Below are 23667 nucleotides of genomic sequence, written 5' to 3'. Positions count from 1 at the left end.
TCTCAATTTACTGCATCTGTGTTTGATTTCATAAATGTAACAAACCAGTTAAAACACTAACACATAAAAAAAATACGTTTTGACGCATCCCCCACAAAAATGTATCTATAGAAATCGAAATATTGCCAAAGACAACCAAACTAAAAATCTTTGAAAAATGTTGTGCCTCAACTGAAATAGTCTACATGTAGATCTAGACTAGATGGTGTAGCACGTTATTTCGTCCCGAGTAACATCCATGCACAAAAGTTTGGACGGATTGAAGAAAGCAGCTCCTCTGGAGAAATGGTAGTGTATGCTGAGCGCTCGGAACGGGGGCAGGGATGGGTGTTAAAAGGGTCCTGAGTAGGAACAAGCATATTTTATTTGTGTAACTTGACCCGGCTATCACTTGCAGCCCAACCCCGTCCACATTCTCCTGGCCGGGTACTCATGGCTGGATCCGGTCAACTTTATGCCAAGCTAGAGGTGCAATTGTGCTCAACTTTTAAGCAATTTTACAGTGGAGAAGAATTGTTTTCACGACTAAGCATTGTCGAAATGGCTTGAGCTTTATTATAACAGCAGTGTTTATGTTTAGCTGGCATATCACGCACCTTGCATCCCCTAAAAAAAAGGGGGGGGGGGGGGGGGGTCCATAGGCTCTGTGGACCCCCCCCAAAATAATACACAAATATTATAATATAATCAGGGAGTTGGTCAACCATGGTGTGTAAAATAATTAATTTGAAGAATGTATCTGCACTGTATGTTTGTTAGCTTGCTAGCCAGCCAGAGGAATAATTCGTTTAATTTGACAAATTAACTGCTAATTTGCCAACATTCCATTCAAACAATGCAATCAATCCACAGCCATACACTGACTGAAATCAGTAGCTGATAGGATTTCAAATGTTGTAAATGCAACAAACACTGGTATTGTATTATATAATAGCACTCTTAGCTTTCCAAGAAACAAAACATTTAGACATTTATGGTATGTTTACATATATTTTAGAGGCTATTTATACATAAAATGTGTACAAAACCTGTATAAACTGTATTTAGGATTATATGACAATATTGTAGGTTAACAATAATTAAATTACACCATTTCTGATACATCACATGCCTTTGTTTCATTTTCCTGCGTAAGAAAAATTAGGATTATGCCTCTAATGCCATTAATTCCAATTAGACTGGTTTGGATTTCTCTCTGACCAATATGGCTGCCATTTTCACCCCATTTGGAAATGTGAAGGTTTATAATGTAGCCCTTCTAGTAATTTAATAGGATCTCTATGGGTGCTCCCCCAGGTAAGATATGAACACGTCATAAGCCATGTAAAAAAACAACAATAGAATTACAGGAAATCCGTTGTAAAACTGCACCCTTTTCTCTCAGCAGCATTGAAAAATGTGTAGAATAGCAGGAAATTAGCTTTAAAAATGATAAATTCTCTCAGCGTCATTCCAAAATGTATAGAATAGTATGAAATTAGCTACGGTATAAAACTGCATATTTTCCTCTCTGCCCCAATGGCAATATGTGTAGAATTGCAGGAAATTTGCTTTAAAGTGACAAATTCTCTCAGCCTCATTGTAAAATGTGTAGAATAGCATGAGATTAGTTGTCTCTGGAAAAAAAAGACACCAAAATATATGTATATATAAATATGTATATAAATATATCCCGCTGGTGAATAAATGGAGTCAGTGGCTTGACATGAGACAGAAATGCCAGATGCTTCTTCAGAGGAAAGGCTGAGGAAGCCAAGCATCCCTTTCTCGTCGGATTACAGATCCTGATAAGAACGGATACTTCGATTACATCACATGGTGAGGCAGTCGCTCACAGGGATTTATCTATTTTAAGATTTCTTACTGAGTTTTATTTGAGCACAAAGAAGTGTCAAGCCATGCAAGCCAAGAGATTGATGCAGCATATCGGACGTTTGGCGAGGAGAGAAGGCAACCATACAAGAGGAAGGAAAGTGTCTGCAAGAATGAAAACATTTTAATGACCCCAAAAAAGAACCATTGGTGTCAGAGACAGGTTGAAGGTTTAACCTTTCTTCAAGAAACTGACAGAGATTTTAGAGTCACACTTTTGTGCCTAAAGGAATCATGATTTCAGTCTACTATTCCACAATTCTGCTTACCCAAGAAAAGCATATCAAAGAAGAAAAAAAATACCTTTTATGGGATGCCACTGCAACACCAATGCCAGGACACAATGACTTAAAGATGTTTACTACAATGACAAAGAAATGTTCTCCTTCTAAACCTACCAGGTCATTATTTAGACTTACTCTATGAGCTTGGCCCACTTTGGTCCTCCTTTGGCATGTAGTAACTCCAGTTCTAATGGCTCTTATATCTCCTACATCCAGACCAGTAGGATAAGAATGGACAGACAATGTTAAACAGATTAATGGCCTAGTGGAACTTGCTGAGGGCCTGGCTAACCTCTACCCAGCCACTATGAGTTTTTCAACTGCACAGGGATGGCACATATCAGACACCAAGAAAATCACACTAATTCTTAATGGTCTCTTCTAAGTGTGCTCGTCTGCTGTAAGAATACTTGAAGTTAGGTCAGGACATAAAAACTTACACTGCGAACCTATGGTGTAGCAGTAGATTATGGATTTGAAGTGGAAAGCAACACTAAGGCCCGTCTTTACTCATATCTACAGTATGAACTGTCTTAAAGCACTGTTTAATGAACAAGTTACAGTCAATGTAATCCTTAATTCATTATAACAGGGTAATTCATGTTTAAGTTGAACAAAAGTCTGAATCTCCATTGAACAATTACTTCAACCACTTTCTGGCTGAGTTCTGTTCCTGTATCCCTTTTGAATCAAAGGGTATTTGAGGGAACCGAGACACCATTTCGAAAATGAGTTGAGTTTAGAGAGCTTTGAGGTTGAATTTACAAAAACAGAATTTCAATCACACAGAATGTAAAAGCAGCCATTTAAAGGTTCACTATGCAGAAATCGCTCCGACATTTCCTGGTTGCTAAAATTGTAATAGTTCGCCTAATTTCAGTTTATATAACAAAACAAGCAAGTATAGTGTAGAGAATCATCATATAATCTAAACTGCTGTAAAATGTATTTTCAATAACCCCAAATATTGTATTTTCAGGTGTTTGAAGATGGTGTTCAAAACCAAAAGTAAAAGATGCAAAAACAAAATTTATGAACAGGAAGCATAAAAATAGCGCACATAGAACAGGTCTACAGCTTCTTACACTTAATTTCAATGGGAATAACAGGTCTATAACTCACATTTCTATGTGAATTTGGTCGGGTCGTTCAAAAAGTTACATATTGCAGCTTTAAAATGCATTTTACTCTGTGCTCTGTGTTGGTCAATGTAAATGACAGCACAGGGGGGAATTATCTGTATCACTTGAGTAAGGCTAAATCAGTGAAGCTGACAAATGCCTAATGTTAAGATTGAAATGACCGAGACTGAACGGGAAAGGCATCATCACATCCTGGGATTTATGGCTTCTGTTGAACACACAGGACAGACACAAAAAGGACAGGCTCAAACACACATCCTGCAAAAAGCTTTACAACGAGAATGTATGTCTGTTTGTTCTCAATAGCTGAAGCCTTGTGTATACACAGGGTGGAGTAAGACTACGTCAAAGGAAATAATGAGCCTCAATTGAGATATGTCAACTGTGAGGAATTACACTGTGTTGCTTGATCATGTCATTCAGGATGTGGCATTGAGACATTTCAGTGCCTGGACAGTAGTGCTGATGGGAAACGGAACATACATCCAACACAATAGGAGGCACATAACCCAAACATAATAAATTAAGCCTTACAAATGAAAGCCCCTCCCTGACCACTTATTCCTCAAATAAAAATATGAAAGATAACTAAGGAAGCAGTTTGTGCAGGAAGCAGGAAGAAAAAAAGCATTCCATTAATTTGATTAAAAAACGATTAAGCTTAATTTCATGTTAATGAACAGCACTCCAACAAACGCAGCAAAGCAACACAAAATAACAAGACTATTTATAGTTTATCCTATATACATGGATTTATAAATAAGTTGATCTCCCTCAACACTCTCAAAAACAATCAGTGCCTGCTGATGTCTCCTGCTGTAGTCTTTCAGGTAGCCATGTGACAGCTCTCCACGTGTCAGTCACACCACTCTGACTCTGTTGAGCGCCGTTCACAGTTCACACACACCTCAAGGGGTATCCTCCAGTATAGTCCACAAGGAAAAACAACTGCCTTGCTTGTATGTATAAGTTCAGTGTATATTCCCCTCTTGTCCTTTTTTATTTTACATTTTTGTATATCAGAGCGCTCAGAGTTGTTTTCAATGCTTAGAGTGCAGATGAATATGTACAATTGACAGCAGCAGTATTACACAAGTCCTTGACCTTCTCCTCACCACACATCTCCTTCTGGATGGTGCATGGAGGGATGTTGATGCTTGTAGATGCTTTTTTCTCATAGCAGGTGTGATGGCACTATGTTCGACTCATCTGCGAATCTGTAATAATAATCACCATTGAGTTCAATGTGACAATGAAATCAGACATGGACACAAACGGTGCAAGATCCTATTGACAAAAGAGACACCGAACTAACAAGTAAATGCAGTGCTACTTTAAACCCAAGCTGTCCCATATATGTTTCTATATTGAGCTGAAACACACTCTATCCCATGTTGAGCAGGTTGTCAGCTACAGCAATAATGGGCTGTGGAGTACATTAGACAGAGGGGAGGATAGACCAGCTAACTGCCCTTTCTCCTCTCTGAGCACTGCATGGCTGTTTCATTGCCAGCAATCAGCAGAGGGCACTTGAATAATGCATAAGGACAAACTGTGGTCTGACAATGGCGGCTTTGCATTGTTTTCAGACCGAGTCTCTGACCTCTACACTATACTGCACTTTGTAAACTGTAGTATTCTCAATAACACACATTGTCATCCTCAAACAGATCAATTGACCACACAATTCCTTGTTTCTCTTATTATAAAACATGATTTTGATTATATGATACAGTATATACAACCTTATGACATTTCCACCACTGGAGTATTGAATTCAATGCTGCATGATCACTGCTCCACTCACCTTTAAACACTTTAGGCCCTATACCAGCCCATCGTACAGTGACAGTGCCTGCACAATTGAGGGGTCTGCCTTGGAACCCTCCTGAAACTCCTGCAGGGTCAACTTGCCATCAGCATTCTGGAGTAAGAACACAGGAGAAGATATAGCACAACGGAACAGCATCTCCATCGCAGATCAGGCCGCTTTTACTCTATCTTACCAGCAGGGGGCAAACAAATCATGAGTACTTGTTTTTAGTTTTTATTTAACCTTTATTTAACTAGGCAAGTCAGTTAAGAAAAAATTATTATTTACAATGACGGCCTACCCCGGCCAAACCCTCCCCTAACCCGGACGACGCTGGGCCAATTGCGCGCCGCCCTATGGGACGCCCGATCACGGCCGGTTGTCATACAACCCAGGATCGAACCCGGGTCTGTAGTGATGCCTCTAGCACTGCGATGCAATGCCTTAGACCTCTGCACCACTCCGTCCCCATTAATGTAATATACCAGGGCCTTTTCTACATGGCTTGGCTGATCTAGTTCAGTGCACTTGAATGGTCAGCTCACTTCCCTCCGCCCATACAAATGACTGAGCAACTGCTGCTGTGCTCTGAAGCCAGTCCTATCGGCTGATCCTTGCACTGGGTATGGAACTGACAAACATGCCCAAGCAGGCTCCATCTCATCTTTCACTGAGCCAAGGACGAGGAGGGCCTGAGTGAGCTGAGTGGGCATTAGCACTGGGCTGTGGTGGTGGTGGGGGTATCTGTGGTGTTTATAGACTGCAGGAATTGTTAGTGATGCTGGGATGGCTACGGCTAAGAGGTCTAAACTCTAGACGGCCCGCCTCACTGCACTACAGCACAGGGACACAGTAGGAACACAATATACATGGTATTTTCTGTGGAGTTGCTAGTCAGCTCATTACAATAGTACTGCCACTGACTTGAGAAACAAAGTGATCTATAAGTTGTACAACTAAGAGCAAAATAGCTACCAACAAACCAGAGGCCATCAAATAGTTACATAATTCTATCTTAACCCATGGTGGTGGTTTTGGGTTACTACAGTGTTTTATTTGTGGAATACCTTGTCCATCATGGAAAAAATACGGTCCACTCTCTTCTCAGGTGTATTCTCTTCTTCTGGTAACTCTACAGTGTTCCCCTGGAACACAAAGGCAAATATATTGTCTTGCAATATTTCAGGTCAATGTAAAATACTGTATGTGAATTCTACCATTAGCCTTTTAGACACTGGAACATTTTGGTATTGTATAACTTACCACCATCAGATATATGGCATCGACGATGTTTAACATCTCATCTCGTGTGACGTAGCCATCGTTATCAAGATCATACAATTTGAAAGCCCCTAAATACAGCAAAAAAACAGAAGCTGAAGGCCCAGTACTGATTGTAAATCAAGTTGTTTTGGGATTGTGTACAGGTAGACGGGGATGGATGCATGTATGTAGCCTTGACCTTTTACTAAGGTATTAAACATGAGTGGCTGTATGTGGGGGACTGGAGTGGGATGTGGGTTTTGAGATAGAATGAACCCCCACAGAGTCAGAACTATTTCTTCCAAATATTTTCTAAAGGTAATCCAAACCCAGTGCCCACATCGTAGGCAACACCATTGAACAGTGGAAAACAATACTTAAAAATCTCTTATTTGTAGTAAGAGCTTGTCAGTCTTCTGAGCCTGTCAGTCTTTTTGTTCTGTACATGCATAACAATACGATCACAAAGACTCAGGTCCTGTCACTGAAATGTCAAGGTGCACTGCCTGATGTGAAGGGGTCATCTCTCCTTACATCTGAGCTTCTCATCCAGTGTCCCCCGCGAAGTCACCGACAGGGCCTGGATGAACTCTGAAAACTCTATGTGTCCATCCTAACAGAGAGAGAGAGAGAGAGAGAGAGGGGGGGGGATGGGGGGGGGGGGGGGTTAGACACAAGACAAATATCTCCTTTCAAACTAACTCCCCAAAACACTTTGTTTGGTCTACTGCTGAAAAGTGGGGCAGACTTGTGCTCCATGTCTGTTGCTATTTCTGCTCTGCACCTGGCTCTCCCGAGGCTAAAGCATGTCAACTCTGGTCATTAGCAATATGGATGCATGCTGCCAGGTACACTATATACGGTGAGGAGAACAAGTATTTGATACACTGCCAATTTTGCAGGTTTTCCTACTTACAAAGCATGTAGAGGTCTGTAATTTTTTATCATAGGTACACTTCAACTGTGAGAGACGGAATCTAAAACAAAAATCCAGAAAATCACATTGTATGATTTTTAAGTAATGCATTTGCATTTTATTGCATGACATAAGTATTTGATACATCAGAAAAGCAGAACTTAATATTTGGTACAGAAACCTTTGTTTGCAATTACAGAGATCATACTGTAGTTCTTGACCAGGTTTGCACACACTGCAGCAGGGATTTTGTGTCAAGAATAAGAAAGCAATATATTCTATAGTACACTAGAACACAGCAAAACATGAACAACAACAGTCTAAACATAGCTGAGGGCAATTGAGCAAAATGTCCACAAGATGACAGCAAATGGACCCATCACGACCCTACAGGAAGGGTGAGAAATCCATATCTTCATTTAAACCAGGGTATTTAGTGGCCTGTAGTTTGTAAATCCAAAAACTTTCCCTTTGGTTTAACTGTTTAAGACGGTCCCCTTTTCTAATAGAGGCGGGAATATGATCAATACCCATAGCTTGTAGGGACGTCCCTTCCGTCTTCAAGAGAGCGAGAGTTGCACCCCTTCTGAAAAAACCTACACTCGATCCCTCCGATGTCAACAACTACAGACCAGTATCTCTTCTTTCTTTTCTCTCCAAAACTCTTGAACGTGCCGTCCTTGGCCAGCTCTCCTGCTATCTCTCTCAGAATGACCTTCTTGATCCAAATCAGTCAGGTTTCAAGACTAGTCATTCAACTGAGACTGCTCTTCTCTGTGTCACGGAGGCGCTCCGCACTGCTAAAGCTAACTCTCTCTCCTCTGCTCTCATCCTTCTAGACCCATCGGCTGCCTTTGATACTGTGAACCATCAGATCCTCCTCTCCACCCTCTCCGAGTTGGGCATCTCCGGCGCGGCCCACGCTTGGATTGCGTCCTACCTGACAGGTCGCTCCTACCAGGTGGCGTGGCGAGAATCTGTCTCCGCACCACGTGCTCTCACCACTGGTGTCCCCCAGGGCTCTGTTCTAGGCCCTCTCCTATTCTCGCTATACACCAAGTCACTTGGCTCTGTCATATCCTCACATGGTCTCTCCTATAATTGCTATGCAGACGACACACAATTAATCTTCTCCTTTCCCCCTTCTGATAACCAGGTGGCGAATCGCATCTCTGCATGTCTGGCAGACATATCAGTGTGGATGACGGATCACCACCTCAAGCTGAACCTCGGCAAGACGGAGCTGCTCTTCCTCCCGGGGAAGGACTGCCTGTTCCATGATCTCGCCATCACTGTTGACAACTCCATCGTGTCCTCCTCCCAGAGTGCTAAGAACCTTGGCGTGATCCTGGACAACACCCTGTCGTTCTCAACTAACATCAAGGCGGTGACCCGTTCCTGTAGGTTCATGCTCTACAACATTCGCAGAGTACGACCCTGCCTCACACAGGAAGCGGCGCAGGTCCTAATCCAGGCACTTGTCATCTCCCGTCTGGATTACTGCAACTCGCTGTTGGCTGGGGTCCCTGCCTGTGCCATTAAACCCCTACAACTCATCCAGAACGCCGCAGCCCATCTGGTGTTCAACCTTCCCAAGTTCTCTCACGTCACCCCGCTCCTCCGCTCTCTCCACTGGCTTCCAGTTGAAGCTCGCATCCGCTACAAGACCATGGTGCTTGCCTACGGAGCTGTGAGGGGAACGGCACCTCCGTACCTTCAGGCTCTGATCAGGCCCTACACCCAAACAAGGGCACTGCGTTCATCCACCTCTGGCCTGCTCGCCTCCGTACCTCTGAGGAAGTACAGTTCACGCTCAGCCCAGTCAAAACTGTTCGCTGCTCTGGCACCCCAATGGTGGAACAAACTCCCTCACGACGCCAGGTCAGTGGAGTCAATCACCACCTTCCGGAGACACCTGAGACCCCACCTCTTTAAGGAATACCTAGGATAGGATAAAGTAATCCTTCTAACCCCCCCCCCCCTTAAAAGATTTAGATGTACTATTGTAAAGTGGTTGTTCCACTGGATATCATAAGGTGAATGCACCAATTTGTAAGTCGCTCTGGATAAGAGCGTCTGCTAAATGACTTAAATGTAATGTAAATGAGGCAGGGTTGCCATGGTGTAGGGACGTGTAGTGCCTTGCCATGGGGTAGTCTTCATTGTGTTCCGCTAAGCGGTCTTGAAGGCGTCTCTTTGTCCGTTCAATGTAGAACACCTTGCACTGTGGACATTCCAATCTATAGATGACATGAGTGGTTTTACAGTTAATGAAATGCTTGACGTAATACTCCATTTTGGAAGCTGTGTCAACAAAATACTTCTTCTGTGCAATATTACTGCAATGGTTGCACTGGTTACATTTAAAAGAGCCCTTGGGTTTGTGGTCAAGCCAAGTTTTTTGAGAGATGGAAGATAACTGTGAACTAATTTGTCATTTAGGGTAGGACATCTCTTAAAGCTTATGACTGGTGGCTCAGGAAAGACTTGGCGTAATAGCGTATCACTTTGGATGATTACCCAATTATTTTTAATTATTATTTTAATGTTCTCTGCTTCAGTGCTGTATTTTGTAACAAAATACACTCTCTCTGATGTATCACGAGGCACTCCCCTTCGCAACAAGTTCTCTCTGTCAAGTAATCCAGCCCTTATACCGGCATCTTTCAGGACCTAGCCCCGATTCAAGAAGCGATTCTCCAATTCAGCAGATTTGACACTGTAGTCTGTTTCCTGATCGCAAATTCTGCGGACTCTTTGGAATTGGCCATATGGAATATTCTCATTTAGCCTTTTGGGGTGAAAGCTGTCTGCCCTCAGAATGGTATTCCCATCTGTAGGCTTCCTAAAGATTGATGTGTGCAAACAACCGGTCATTTTTACTAATGTCGAGGTCCAAAAAATGAATGTTATCCTTGCTGTACTCCATAGTTAGTTTGATGTTAGGGTTAATGCTGTTAAAGTATTGGTGGAAGGAAATAAGTTAATCTTCTGAGCCGGACCAAAACAGGCAAACATCATCAATATAGCGTCCCCACCATATAATCCGGTCAAAGAAATGGTTATAGAAGGATCCAAAATGAAGTCATTTTCCCATTTACCCAAGTACAAACCAGCATAGGAAGGGCTGTAGCAAGCTCCCACGGCACATCCTTTGACCTGTTTAAAAATATGGTCCTGAAAGATAAAGATGTTATGATTAAGAGTCCATTCAGTCAGTGAGACAATGAATTCTGTAAGAGGCATCTCAGTTTCAGGTCAGATACTGAAGAAATGGTGCATAGCTGCCAAACCTTGTTCATGCTCAATGGTGGTGTATAGAGACTCCACATCCATGGTGACTAAAAAGGAAGCTGTACCTATATTGTTCAATTCCTTCATTTTGTTCAACACATCTGTGGTATCTTGAAGATAGGCTGGGAGTGACGTCAGAAAATTCTTAAAGTAATCAATGTACTTAGAGATGGGCTCTGTCAGACTTTCATTACCACTAATGACTGGTCTGCCTGGGGGTTTAAGATTTTTGTGGACTTTTGGAAGAAGGTAAAAAGAAGCCATATGCGGACTGCAGTTGAAAAGAAATTTGAACTCATTGTCTGAAATGTAGCCATTCTCCTTAGCTTCTGTGAGGATCCCTTTCAATTCAGTTTTTAGGTCCTCTGTAGGGTTGAAGGTAAGAGATTGGTAGAATTCAACATTGTCTAATTGACGGTAGACTTCTGTCACATATTTGTCTTTACTCCACACTACTGTAGCGCCACCTTTGTCTGCTTTTTTAACCACAATCTGTTTCTTTTTAGACAATGATTCAACTGCATCCCGCTCTGTCTTAGAAAGATTACGTCGTGTTTGGTTGGAGTCAATTTTACCCTTAAACAGATTCTCCACATCAAAATTCACTTTCTTGGCAAATGTATTTAGTGTGGCATTCTGGACGATGGGACAAAAAGTGGACTTGGGCTTAAAAGGTGTTAGAGGGAACAGAAACTGCCTGACCTGAGACACTGGTGTCTGTAGTTGGAGAGATGTTTTGCCTGTACCAGGCCTTCAGATGTAGATTCCTGTAGAAACGAAATAGGTCAATCTTTGTATTAAATTCATTAGTTGAATATGTGGGGGCAAAGGACAGTCCTTTAGACAAGACCCTTATGCAATCATCAGAAAGAGGTTCTCCAGAAATGTTGATCACAGCCTTGTTCTGGTCCTGCTCCGTGTGGTTGGATAGTCTTGATTTCTTCCTCCCCCTCCGTGTTGGCCTCTTCCGCGTCCTCTCCCTCTCTTGTTGAGGAACCTGCGTGACTCCTCTTCCTGATCTAAAAAATCTTGTGAGGAGCTGGCCTCTGAGCGTCTGGGGTGATCCTCATCGTCACTGCTTGTGAAGCCTACATCTGTTTCTTTCAACTTTACAGACGGATTAGAATCTACTATTTGCAACAGAAACCATTTGCTTTGTTTTTCCCGTGATTGTATTTTGGAAAATTGCGAAACAATCTGTTTGATATTTGCCAAAAATTGGCCAAAATGCAGCGAGCATCCTGACTGTATGCGCTTGTGATTACATACAATACAGAGCAATGCCTGCTACTACATGATAGTGAGAAGAGGGGAACAAAATATTTATTTTCAAGATACCAGTAGACCTTTTCTGATTTTCATGAGATATTGTTGTAGGCAAAATTACATCATAGGTTATATACCCCAGACCTGAGCCAGGCCAGCTAAAGGAGAGATATGGGATCTGAGACACAACAACAGCATTTTACAGACTCTCAGACTGATTCTATCTCCACCAGACAAGGGACCAGCCGGCCAGCCAGCTGTTGTAAAACAGACATTGAACTGAAAAATTACACTGATTACAAATACTATTAGAACCAATGCATTCTCTCTAACTACAGGGTGCTTAGCACAAATTAAACTCATAATAAACATCCGAACCAGTGTGTGGCTATGGCCGCCAGGGGTCATCGACCAGCCTGTGAGGGCTGCTCTTAACAACACAACAGATGACCTTGATAACTAAACGAGGATGCTGCTTTATGAATGATTAATATAGAATATTGATAACATAATGCCAGGCTGCGCTAGCATGTTCCATTAACAAGCCACACACATACAACGTTTGGGGTTCCTCACAAAGCCTACAGACCATGGGGATGAAACAAGAATTGCAATGCCTTGTTGTGAATCACAAAAACCTTTGTTCAAAGTCCATTTCCCTCTCATTTCCAGGAATCTCTGACATGTGCTTTGTCAACCCATCTCACCTCTGATTGATCCCACAAAAGGGACCCTTTCTGCGCTCAGATTCCACTTCTGATTAGAGACCGTTACACAGTGCTATGACCCTCAAGGCACCACAGAGACTGGAAACTGTTAGATCATCACAGAGTAATCTCACCCATCTACCAGAAACAGCATCCTAAACCTTTTTACTATACAGTATGTAAGCATTTACTCCCCTAACATGACAGTGACTGAAAATGTAATTAAAATCACAGAAAAAGCACATGTAATTGTATGGAGGTACAAATAATAAAAACATTTAAACCTTGTTTTCATCAAAGACGTTGAAGACAAAAGAAGCAAACTTGGTGGGGTCACCAAAGGGGAAAAACTGCTTGTAGATCTTTTGAAAGCCCACAGCATCCAGCTGACCACTTGGACAGTCCTTTATAAAGCCTTTGTACCTGCAGGAGATGATGATGATGATGAGAGAGGAAGGCAAAGAGAACACAAGAGAAAGTTAACATGATAGGGATACAATTAGCCTATTGAATATAATATGAAATTGTTCAATAACACTGAGCTTCAGACACAGCTCTTCACAGGCAAGCAGCATTGATCTAGTTTAAAACAGCATGTTGTATAAAAAGGTTTAACCCAAAGCTATTTATCTTGCTAGCAGATAAGATAATGTCTCTAATCAAATATAATAGGCAGAGGGAGTTTAATTAAAATCAAATTGCTTTCTTGTCTTTTGATAATGTGCATAAATTATCAATCAATCTGTGAGCTTCTAGCCTCTAGAGATGAGATGATATGTCCAGAATGACATAACACCACAGCTATTTATAGAACCAATTTCAAGCCTCGTCACTCAAAGGTAGACAGTCTCGTTGTACAACTCAATAAAGAAACAGTGTTATCAGAGTAAAATAACAAGCCTTTAATGGGTCTGTACAGAGAGGGAGACGGAGAGGGAGATTCGAAGAAGGAATCAGAGATGGGCAGGCTAGTTTAACGAGATAAGTGTATATTTCTCTCTCCATCGCTCTCTGGTTAAAGCATGGGGGTATTATCAGTTTGGTGGACTAAAATGTGCATCCACATGACGTCTGACCCAGTGTTAGACAGTCATGTTCAGAGGTAGACAGGTCTTTTGTGAGTTCCCATAACTTCCCATGTCTCTGTGTGATGACAACAGACACAGACCGGTCCTGATGAGGATCTGCTGTAATGAAGGCCAGACTGAGAGGAATGAAGAACAAAGCAAGGACAGATCCTCCCTACACTCACTCCTTCCTTTGGCTCCTCACTCTGAAACTCATAGTTTTAATCTGCCTCGCAGATAAAACACACTCCTGCATAACCTAGAATAGGACAGACGTGCACAGAGAATCTCTAAAGATGGGCTGAGAAAATTTTGAAGAGAAGGCCATAATCCTCCTATTTGCATATCCGGATGTGGAGATATGCAGAGGAAACGAAAGCCCATTGAAGAACAATGAGTAATCAAGTCTAATTGCCGTTCAGGGGGCAGGTAATACAAAGCACATCATAATCCCAATATGACCCATTTCAAGTGAAATTGATTATGTCTGACTCATTTGTGAAATTCCCATTGTCTCTGTGAGAGGGAAATCGTTTCAGTACTGTATATTCATTGGGGAACTCATGCAAAAACAGGCTAGTGCAAAAACAAACAGGCCTTTAGATTCAATCAGTTGCTTAGTAACCATTGACTTGTAATTGGGCAGGATGATCCCAATCTAAATAAATGTGAAGCATCTTTCTCTAGTTTGATGTGACCCTGGCTAACTCACTAGCATATGTGCAGTTGTGTATGGACATGTAGCCTAGCTCCCAGGCCTTTCAGGATAATTGTGCTTACTCACATGAAAATAGCCTAAACCAGTAGACCAGTGACTTTATGTCATAGTTAGAGAGGCAACCTGGGGATATACTTTACATGACTGGCAGCTTTCTACCAACACGCTGTAATCTGTCATCATGGTGGATGGCTATAAACAGTGTTGTGGACAAGGCTATTTAGCTATTTTCCCTTGTTGTTGTCCAGTTGGCAGGGATACTCAGCTATGTCCCTGTGTTATTGATTGCAGGTGAGCACTAAGCATGCTAATGACATTTCCCCCTGAATAGATTAGCATTGATCAATATGAAGGAGACATTTAACAGTACCAGCATTTATCTAAGAGTTTCGAAAACCCGACCGTAGGCAACACAGTGACTAGGGTCTGGTTTCAATGACGGACTCTTTAGGCATAGAGGAACTACGCCACTGCCTACGTCACTACTTTATCTGCTTGAACAAAATACTAAATAGTAGCTAGCAAGATGGAGAGGTTATTTTTAATAAGTGCATTTCGCAAGTGGCTAGTTTGCATCAACTACCTTAACTAAAACCACTGCAAAGGCTTTGCTTGCAAACTTTGATTTTCAATCGCGGCATTCTTGCAGGTCTGCCTCGAGATTTTTTGGGAGAGCCCCCAGATGTATTCTTTTTTTTCTTATCGACTTAGGCAGTGATGTAGTTCCTCTATGCCAAAAGAGTGAAACCCTAGTCAATGTGGTGCCTAGGGTCGTTTTTAAGAGTCTATTTATCTAACCTTGCTATTTATTCTATGTCTGTCCGTGGCTTCTCCACTAATTACACACCATCTTGCATTTCCCCTGTTTAAATTGCCTCTCATCTTTCACACTCAACCATGGTGATTGCGGCTGATCTTCCATTGAGGAGTCATGCAACGTTTTATGTAAAAGAATGGATGGAAGGCTGACTGACTTGGATGGAGTGCACAGCCAGGGTGTTATTCTGCCCCAGTGCACCCAGGCAGCCCCTGAGACTGGCTGACTCTGTAGCCACGTGCTGAAGCAGCCAGCCGAGCGTTGTCTTTCTGCTGCGTGTGGAAAGAGATGTGGATGAGCCCTTGCTCCCTGACCCTATCAGAGAGGGTAGAGCATCAACACACTGATTGACTGGCTCACGAGGCACTGACTTCTCTCTCTCTCGTACAAGGATCAGGTTTTGACACAAAGCCAAGGCAGATGAAATCATGTTAAAGACCTGGCACGTGAGGGAAAGGCAGCATTTACAAAGTGCTATAGGCTACAGTAAATCATCATATGTTGTATAGCTAGATCTAGCCTGGGGGTAAGATGTATGCAACTATTTATCTTTCATCCACTAATTTACTAGAAAAATAAAAACTGAATAATCAGGCAGCTCCATCATTATTTTGCTTTGAGATGAGTTGACTGTGTTATAGCATTGCATGGCAGAGGAAATGTACATGTAACATGTATTCTAGTGTCAATATTGACTACAAAGTGTAAAGAGGATCATTTTGGTCATAAAGTCAGTCTCGTCTGAAACGGAGTTTGGAACCTCAGTGCGTCACAACAAGTAAAAGTAGGTTGGGTTTGGATTACAATTATGTAAACAAATCATGCCCTCTTTTGCCAAGCTCCACGTGCAAATCGCCCCTCTGCCCACTTCGCTTCCCTTCATTCAATGTGGCTCCGTTGTTTCATCGCCCCAATGCGTTCAAAGGATCACATATGTTTTAGACTGAAAAGCCCTATACAGATTAACTATGCAATGCATGCTTCCAGCAGGATGCACATCCAAATGGTTTGCATGCTCTGCGAAAGGAGCCCAGTGGTGAGTATACCGGTAGTAACTAGCTAGGCCATAGACTGCCGGTTATGTATATTTGATAATCATTATCACTGTTAGCTAGATAACGTTAGTCTACCTCAATACAACTCGGATTTGGCTTGGAAACACGATACCATTTCAAACAAGGCATATAATTAGTAGGACGTTTTGTCATGATTGTGATGTGACTTTAGATGCAATATCACTTTAGCCAGCCAACTAAGATTGAAGGGACCACCATTTTGTTTTTGTTTTTAGCTAGCTAACATTAGCATTGCTAGCTATTTTTGACGAACTTTGCTAGTAACAGTAATGGCAACATTATTATCACTCTAAAGTAAATTTGACGACATAATATGGCAAAGTTATTTGCTACTAATTATTTGCCTATTTGCCTACTAGCAATGTCATCGTATTTCCATGCCACTGTAAATTAATGTAATTTAGATGAAACAGTCACATTAGCCTCCAAGGTGCAACCCATGACTAGGACACAAATAAATATTGGATGGACCTATGGTAGTACTAGCTAACAACTCATGTCTGACTACAGCAGTGTACTAACTAGCAGCAACCAACTCAAACCAACCCAGGGCTGGACAAAACATGTCACAGTAGGTTGTATGGTGTCACCGGCCTGAATCGAATCTGGAGCCAATCAGTCAACATCTGTAAAGCTGTTATGGGATTTTTATGAATAATGACTAAATTCTGTATACATTTAACGTAGAACTATAACTAAAACTACCCTGTCATTGTATGATTGTATGAAATTTATTAGAATCATACATCTATAAATCTGATGTGTGTACAAAAAATGACTTTTTGTTCCTTTTTAGTATGTAAGCAGGGTGCAAGTGTGAGACAATGTATGAGATAAGAGGAGCTATCGACAGACAAGCTCTACTACTGTGTTCCTTACAGGACATTCTGTCCCCACCCAGGGAGGGGAGAGACCTTGGGCTTGTAGTAGATTGTATAACAGGTGTCAGACAACGCGTGAGAAGAAGACTTGTGAACTATATTGTCATTGTTTCTGAGAGGAGGAGGGACATTTATGACGAAATGTGAGGTATATAAACCAATGTACAGGAAATGATAGGCAGAACGTTCCCGTAAATAAACATTTGACTATTGTAGACTGGGCCTCTGTCTGTTTTTATTTCTATCAGTATCCTACAAATCCTGATATAGCAGACTGAGTAATTTAATTTAATTGGTTAAAGGACATGAGAACTTCATTCTCCTAACAAAAGCATAGAATTAGCTTCCAAACAAGTTTGTTATTTCTCGAGCTATGTTTATAATTGAGGGATGATGACAATTGTTGACCCTGTTTTTCTGTTAGACAAAGTGCACAGTTGGGTGCCAGACTGATCCCCTGGTCATGATCGGATGCCGGGACCTACCAGAAGGAGAAAAAGTGGGTATCATAACATGTCCAGCAATGTGATTGCAATTTTTTGTAACTGTTATTTAACTAGGCAAGTCAGTAAGAACAAATTCTTATTTACAATGACGGCCTACCCCGGGCCGAACACTAACCAGGACAGCGCTGGGCCAATTGTGAGCCGCCCTATGGGACTCCCAATCATGTGATACAGACTGGAATCGAACCAGGGTCTGTAGTGACGCCTCTAGCACTGAGATGCAGTACATTAGACCGCAGCGTCACTCGGGAAACAGAATGGTTTAGCGACCTAACAAAATATTTTAATTCACTGTTTACTTGCAATTTTCACAGCTTGTCAGGCAAAAGTTCAGAATAAAAGTGTCATGCGACACAAGTACCCTTGTGACACCTCCATTGTTTCATTTTTACATTTTAGTCATTTAGCAGGCTCTCTTATCCAGAGTGACTTACAGCTAGTGCATTCATCTTAAGACAACTAGGTGGAACAACCACATATCACATTTACATTACATTAAGTCATTTAGCAGACGCTCTTATCCAGAGCGACATATCACATGCATAGTAAGTACACTTTTCCCCAATAAAGTAGTTCTCAGCAAAGTCAGAGCTAGAAAAGGGGCAGTCAAGTGCAAATGTTGCTTCAGGAATGATATTTTATTGATTTATTTTGGGGGGGTCGAGGTAAGGATCGAGGTAAGGAGGGGTATTATTTAAGATACTATTTGAAGAGGTAGGGTTTCAGGTGATTTCGGAAGATGGGCAGGGACTCTGCTGTCCTAGCTTCAGCGGGAAGCTGGTTCCACCATTGGATTGCCAAGACAGAGAAGAGCTTGGACTGGGCTTCCTAATATTGACTTGCACCCCCCTTTTTTCCCTCAGAACAGCCTCAATTCATCGGGGCATGGCCTCTACAAGGTGTCTCAAGCGTTCCATAGAGATGCTGGCCCATTTTGACTCCAATGCTTCCCATAGCTGTGTCAAGTTGGCTGGATGTCCTTTGAGTGGCGGACCATTCTTGATACACACTGGAAACTGTTGAGCGTGAAAAACCCAGCAGCGTTGCAGTTCTTGACACAAACCAGTGCCTGCTACCATACCCCGTTCAAAGGCACTTAAATCTTTTGTCTTGCCCATTCACCCTCTGAATGGCACACATACATAATCCATGTCTCAATTGTCTCAAGGCTTAAAAATCATTCTTTAACCTTTTTCCTCCCTTTCATCTACACTGATTAAAGTGGATTTAACAAGTGACATCAATAAGGGATCATAGCTTTTACCTGGATTCACCTGGTCAGTCTGTCATGGAACGAGCAGATGTTCATAATGTTTTGTACACTCAGTATATATTATATTTAATTGGGGTGATCGTTAGTTTTTATTGAAATTTTTTATTATATGTGTACTTGTTTGACATTTTACTGCATTGTTAGGAGCTAGTAACAAGCATTTTGCTGCTCCCGCTATAACATGTCACGCCTACTCCAGCGCTCGACGTCGCCGGTCTACTAACCCCGGTGCTGGCAACCATCCTTACACACACCTGCTCCCCATCATTACGCACACCTGGACTTCATCATCACCTTGATTACTCTCCCTTTATTTGGCCCTCAGTAGCCTCAGTCATCAGGCAGCATTGGTTTGCTTTCATGTTCAGTACGCATCTCCTGTTTTGTTAATTTGCCTTTCATCATTGTTATTAAACTCCCCATCTGCACCTGCTTCCTGACTCCCTGCGTATTTGTGACAATCTGCTTAACTGTGCATGCGACCAATAAACTTTGATTTGACTTCATCAACAATATCACCAATCCCTGACTCTGTAGGAAATCTGTGACATGGCTGGTTTGAGAGGTGTATGTGTTCATGTAGGCCTATTTAATCACAAAGCCAGTAGGTTATGTGCAGTCTGAGAGTAGAGGGAGGCCAGAGAGCAATACATGGTAATACGGCTACCCTCTCTGAAACACATTTAAGGTGCAATCTGGTGATACACCCACAATCTCACGGGGGGAATGCTATGAGCTAAAGTAACACAAAAGTGTGTAGAATGCTCTTTGCACCTTGCGATTTTGTTTTGTTATCAGAAGTCCCTCTTGAAAATAGCCCCGGGAGGCGCAGGGATTAGATCACGGAGGTGTTTGTATCAGTGTTATCAGACAGACTCCAAAGTCACTCTGTCTCACTATTATCAGGCTTCAAAGTCATTCTATTTTCAGAACTCATCTGTCTCCAAGGCAATGTGTGAGAAATTAACTTTGCAGTAGAACTATACTATCTAGCCTGCTTAAATACTTTTCCCATGGATTTCACCTCAGAAGCAATATCTGTGTGTCAAAGATCTATCAAATTGAGGATTTAATCAGAGGGCTATATAAAGTGAAATACTCCCTCTGTAGAAAAGCCTTAATACCCAGCTGCAGAGTTGGAGCATCAGTCAGACATGAGTCAACAACTCAGGAAGCTCCTAGCCACCAGCCCAGCCAGCTCACACCCTAGTCACTGCTCTCAGCCCCCAGAGCAGCAGACCTACTCTCCAGGTTCAGACCAGTTACAGTGACCCTGTAGACTGCAGTCAGCCTTTAGCTGGCCCCTGGTGCACCTGGCATGAACACAAGAACATCTGCCAAATGTAGTAGACAGCACATGTTGCAGGTGACTCAGTCACACAGTGACTCATCTCACCCACATGGGCAGCTACAGTTCTATTTGAGTCTATTTGAGGACTAGGGGCAATGCATAGGTTAGATAGTTTTGGGAGTAGAGGGGTAAAAAAAGGGTAGAGCAGGAGAAGGAGATTTGGAGGGTCATTTAAAAGGATGTACTTACCACTGTTGCACCTCTTTCTCTGTAACTGTAAGAAAAAAACAAACTGTTTTTAGCAAGAGACAAACTAATGTACTATGCATCAGACCATTAAGATGACTTGGCAAATCCATTGGCAGTTGAAAATCACTGATTCCCATGACTGTACAGGTTGGGCTGACAGTATATCTGGCTTGAAAGCATATTATTAATAGTGCTGTCTATTTAAATTATGATTGCACTGGGGTTTCTCAATTTGTAACCACCCTGAGGAATAATGTGTTATTCCATACATATTGTTAACAAACCAAATTATTCATCACACCTGAAGCTATGGAATTCACTAATCTGCTGTATTGCTCCCAAGGACCACATCATTATTATTATTTCAAAGGTCAATTTAGCACTTTGTGTGAGAGAGAGAGGTCACCCAGCAGGAAGGTGAGTGGCTTGGGTAACGAGACATGTTATCATGCCCACACAAGCAGCGTTATTACCTGCCAGTATCTAATCAACCACTCCCTCATGGTTCTCCTTTCACAATCTGTACCCTGGGGCATACTCTCTAAAACAAGGGCTGAAAACCTGGTGGTCCTGTGACGGCGTTCTGAAGGTGCACTGCTCATAGCAGTGGTTCTTCGGACAGACAGGTAGCTTTCTCTACACAGGATGCTACTTAAGGTTAAGACACTACACACAATACAACAAACTACATTTTCATGGGCTATATTTTGCTGTTCCCTCTGCCACAGGTCATAATGTTGTTGTCACCATAATCTTGGTTGGATAAAAAAAAAACTCATATATAGAATCCTGCAAGACTTTATCCAGTCTGTGGAGGGAATAATTCATAGGTTTTAATAGTCACAACTATCATATTACCTGAACCTTGCACAGTGAATGTGCAAAGGTCATGTCTAGGCATACCTGAAACCTTCAAGTACAAGCTCATGCCAGTGAGTGAATGAGTTCCCAGTGGAAAGAGGGATGATATAATTGAGAGTAGGTGTCCGCCTTTCCTCCTACACGCTCAAACAAATATCATTTGGGAAAAGATTTGCCTAATTTTAAAGACCAAAAAAAAAAGAAACCGTTCTCTTAATTTTCCTCTTTCATTCAACAGTAACCTAGACAGTGCCATTTCACCACTAAGTAGTTAATTCAACATTTTAATGAGGCTTGTCATGTAGAGCAAAGGATAGGCTATTTATTTACATTGCCTGATGCAGTGTTGTTTTCTTGGGTGTTTTGCTTAATTTATGGCTGCAGGGTGAATATTGAAAAAACTGGAAAATATGTGCACATTTTCAAACGGCCTCTTAAGAAATTTTTGATCTTACAATATGCATATATTTACTACTATTGGATAGAAAACAGTCTCTAGTTTCTAAAAACGTTTGAATTATTTCTCTAAGTGGAACAGAACTATTTTTACAGCCCATTTCCTATCCGGAATTGAGATTTCCAAATGCGATGTCTCTCTTTAAGAGCGTGTCTATAAAAGGTCATGTCACTTAGGACCGTAGAAACACATCATACGCCTTCATCTGGGTGTAATGCGGAAGTGAGAGAAGAAAGCAGTTGAATATCTCTTCCAGGGGCTGAACACAACATCTTGGAGTGAGACCTGCGCACTTCAAAAAAAATTCTGGGCACGAAGTAGAAAATGGACTCGGCTCATGGAAGACGCTCGTTAAAGGTGAATATGAGCTCTGGCTACGATATTATTTGATACATGTCACAAAATCATCCTAAAGTATGTTTTTTCAATATAGTTTAATTATATTATTGAAATTTATTCTGGACTTTAGACGTGATGTGACGCAAGAATTGTTTGAAGAAAGAGAGATTAGCGCCGCACGGCCAGTGTGCTTGCTAATACAAGAGGGAAATAGTTCGTTCTGGAACCCAACTAAAGACTGTACTGGACAATGGACCCCTTTACAACATTCTGATGGAATATCAACAAAGATAAGGACCCAATTTGGGATGCTTTTTCATATATCTGTCGAACTGTGCTATGCTAGCGTTTGACTAGAATCAATGCTGCCGTATGCTAGCTAATGTAGTAAGCTAATATAACGATATATTGTGTTTTCGCTGTAAAACACTTCAAAAATCGGAAATATTGGCTCTATTCACAAGTTCTTTGTCTTTCATTAGCTATCCACCATATATTTTCTGAAATGTTTTATGAGGTGTAATTAGTAGTTGACGTTGGTGTCTGTATTTTCTCTGGCTACTCCCGTGCGATTTCAGACTGTAGCTATGATGGGAGCAGTAATGTAAAACTGATTTATAGCTAAAATATGCACATTTTATGAACAAAACATAGATTTATTGTGTAACATGTTATAGGACTGTCATCTGAGGTAGTTTTTTCTAGGTTGTTTAGGTTGGTTCTAGGTTAGTTAGGTTGGCTTGTGCATGCTACTTGAATCATACTTGTGCTGCTCCCACTTGTCTGTCCACTTTTTTATTTGGTGGTGAGCTAACATAAATATATGTGGTGTTTTCTCTGTAAAACATTTAAAAAATCGGACATGTTGGCTGGATTGACAAGATGTTTATCTTTCAAATGCTGTATTGGACTTGTTAATGTGTGAAAGTTAAATATTTAAAAAAAAATAGATTTTGAATTTCGCGCCCTGCACCTGAGCTGGATGTTGTCATAAGTGTACCGGTGAAGGGCTTGCAGCCCAAACAGGTTAATAAATACAGGTAACTGCCAAAATAAAGGAAACGGTGTTGCTTCAATAAACCTTGGCAAATATTCTACTAGTGTCTGGAACTCTATTGGAGGAATGCGACACCATTCTTCCATGAAATATTCCATAATTTGGTGTTTTGTTGATGATGGTGGTGAAAAAAGGTTTCTCAGGCACCGCTCTAGAATGTGTTCAATTGGGTTGAGATCTGGTGACAATTTCATTGTAGAAAAACCTAACTTGTTTGAATAAAACACAAAATATGTTGCTTTAGTTTTTCTATAAATCATAAAAATTGAATACTAGTTTACATCAAACTATAATATTTATAAAAACACTCTGTGGATGTGTCTCAACACTTTCAAGTTCCCATAAAAACTCCAACCAGTTTTTGAATAAAAATGTTAATCACCCATGATGCATCATCTAGAGGAGTAGTCCTTAGGTAAGCAGAAGTGAATTTATTCACTTATATGCCTTCAGAATGAGGTTCTTATTCTCAAACAACCCCTTTACCCCACTTGGCCTTTTCATTATCAAAATGGCAA

The 23667-nt window shown here is 41.4% G+C and overlaps 1 protein-coding gene across 1 annotated transcript in view; it reads right to left on the bottom strand.

The window, feature by feature from the left end:
* Positions 1-1978: 1978 nt before the first annotated feature.
* Positions 1979-23667, bottom strand: part of LOC129826233 (neuronal calcium sensor 1-like) — a 30267-nt gene continuing 8578 nt past the window's right edge. Inside the window, exons 4-10 of the mRNA XM_055886735.1 lie at positions 20436-20460; positions 12842-12980; positions 6909-6987; positions 6375-6463; positions 6179-6256; positions 5106-5222; positions 1979-4515 (exon numbers count right to left, since the gene is read on the bottom strand). Coding sequence (XP_055742710.1) covers positions 5124-5222; positions 6179-6256; positions 6375-6463; positions 6909-6987; positions 12842-12980; positions 20436-20460 — 509 coding nt within the window. The 3' untranslated portion in view covers positions 1979-4515; positions 5106-5123. The remainder of the gene's footprint in view (positions 4516-5105; positions 5223-6178; positions 6257-6374; positions 6464-6908; positions 6988-12841; positions 12981-20435; positions 20461-23667) is intronic.

The sequence above is a fragment of the Salvelinus fontinalis genome, chromosome 28 (genome assembly GCF_029448725.1).
Source record: "Salvelinus fontinalis isolate EN_2023a chromosome 28, ASM2944872v1, whole genome shotgun sequence".
Lineage (NCBI taxonomy): Eukaryota > Metazoa > Chordata > Actinopteri > Salmoniformes > Salmonidae > Salvelinus > Salvelinus fontinalis.
Note: the sequence above shows the minus strand (reverse complement) of the source record. Positions and strands in the feature narration are given on the sequence as shown.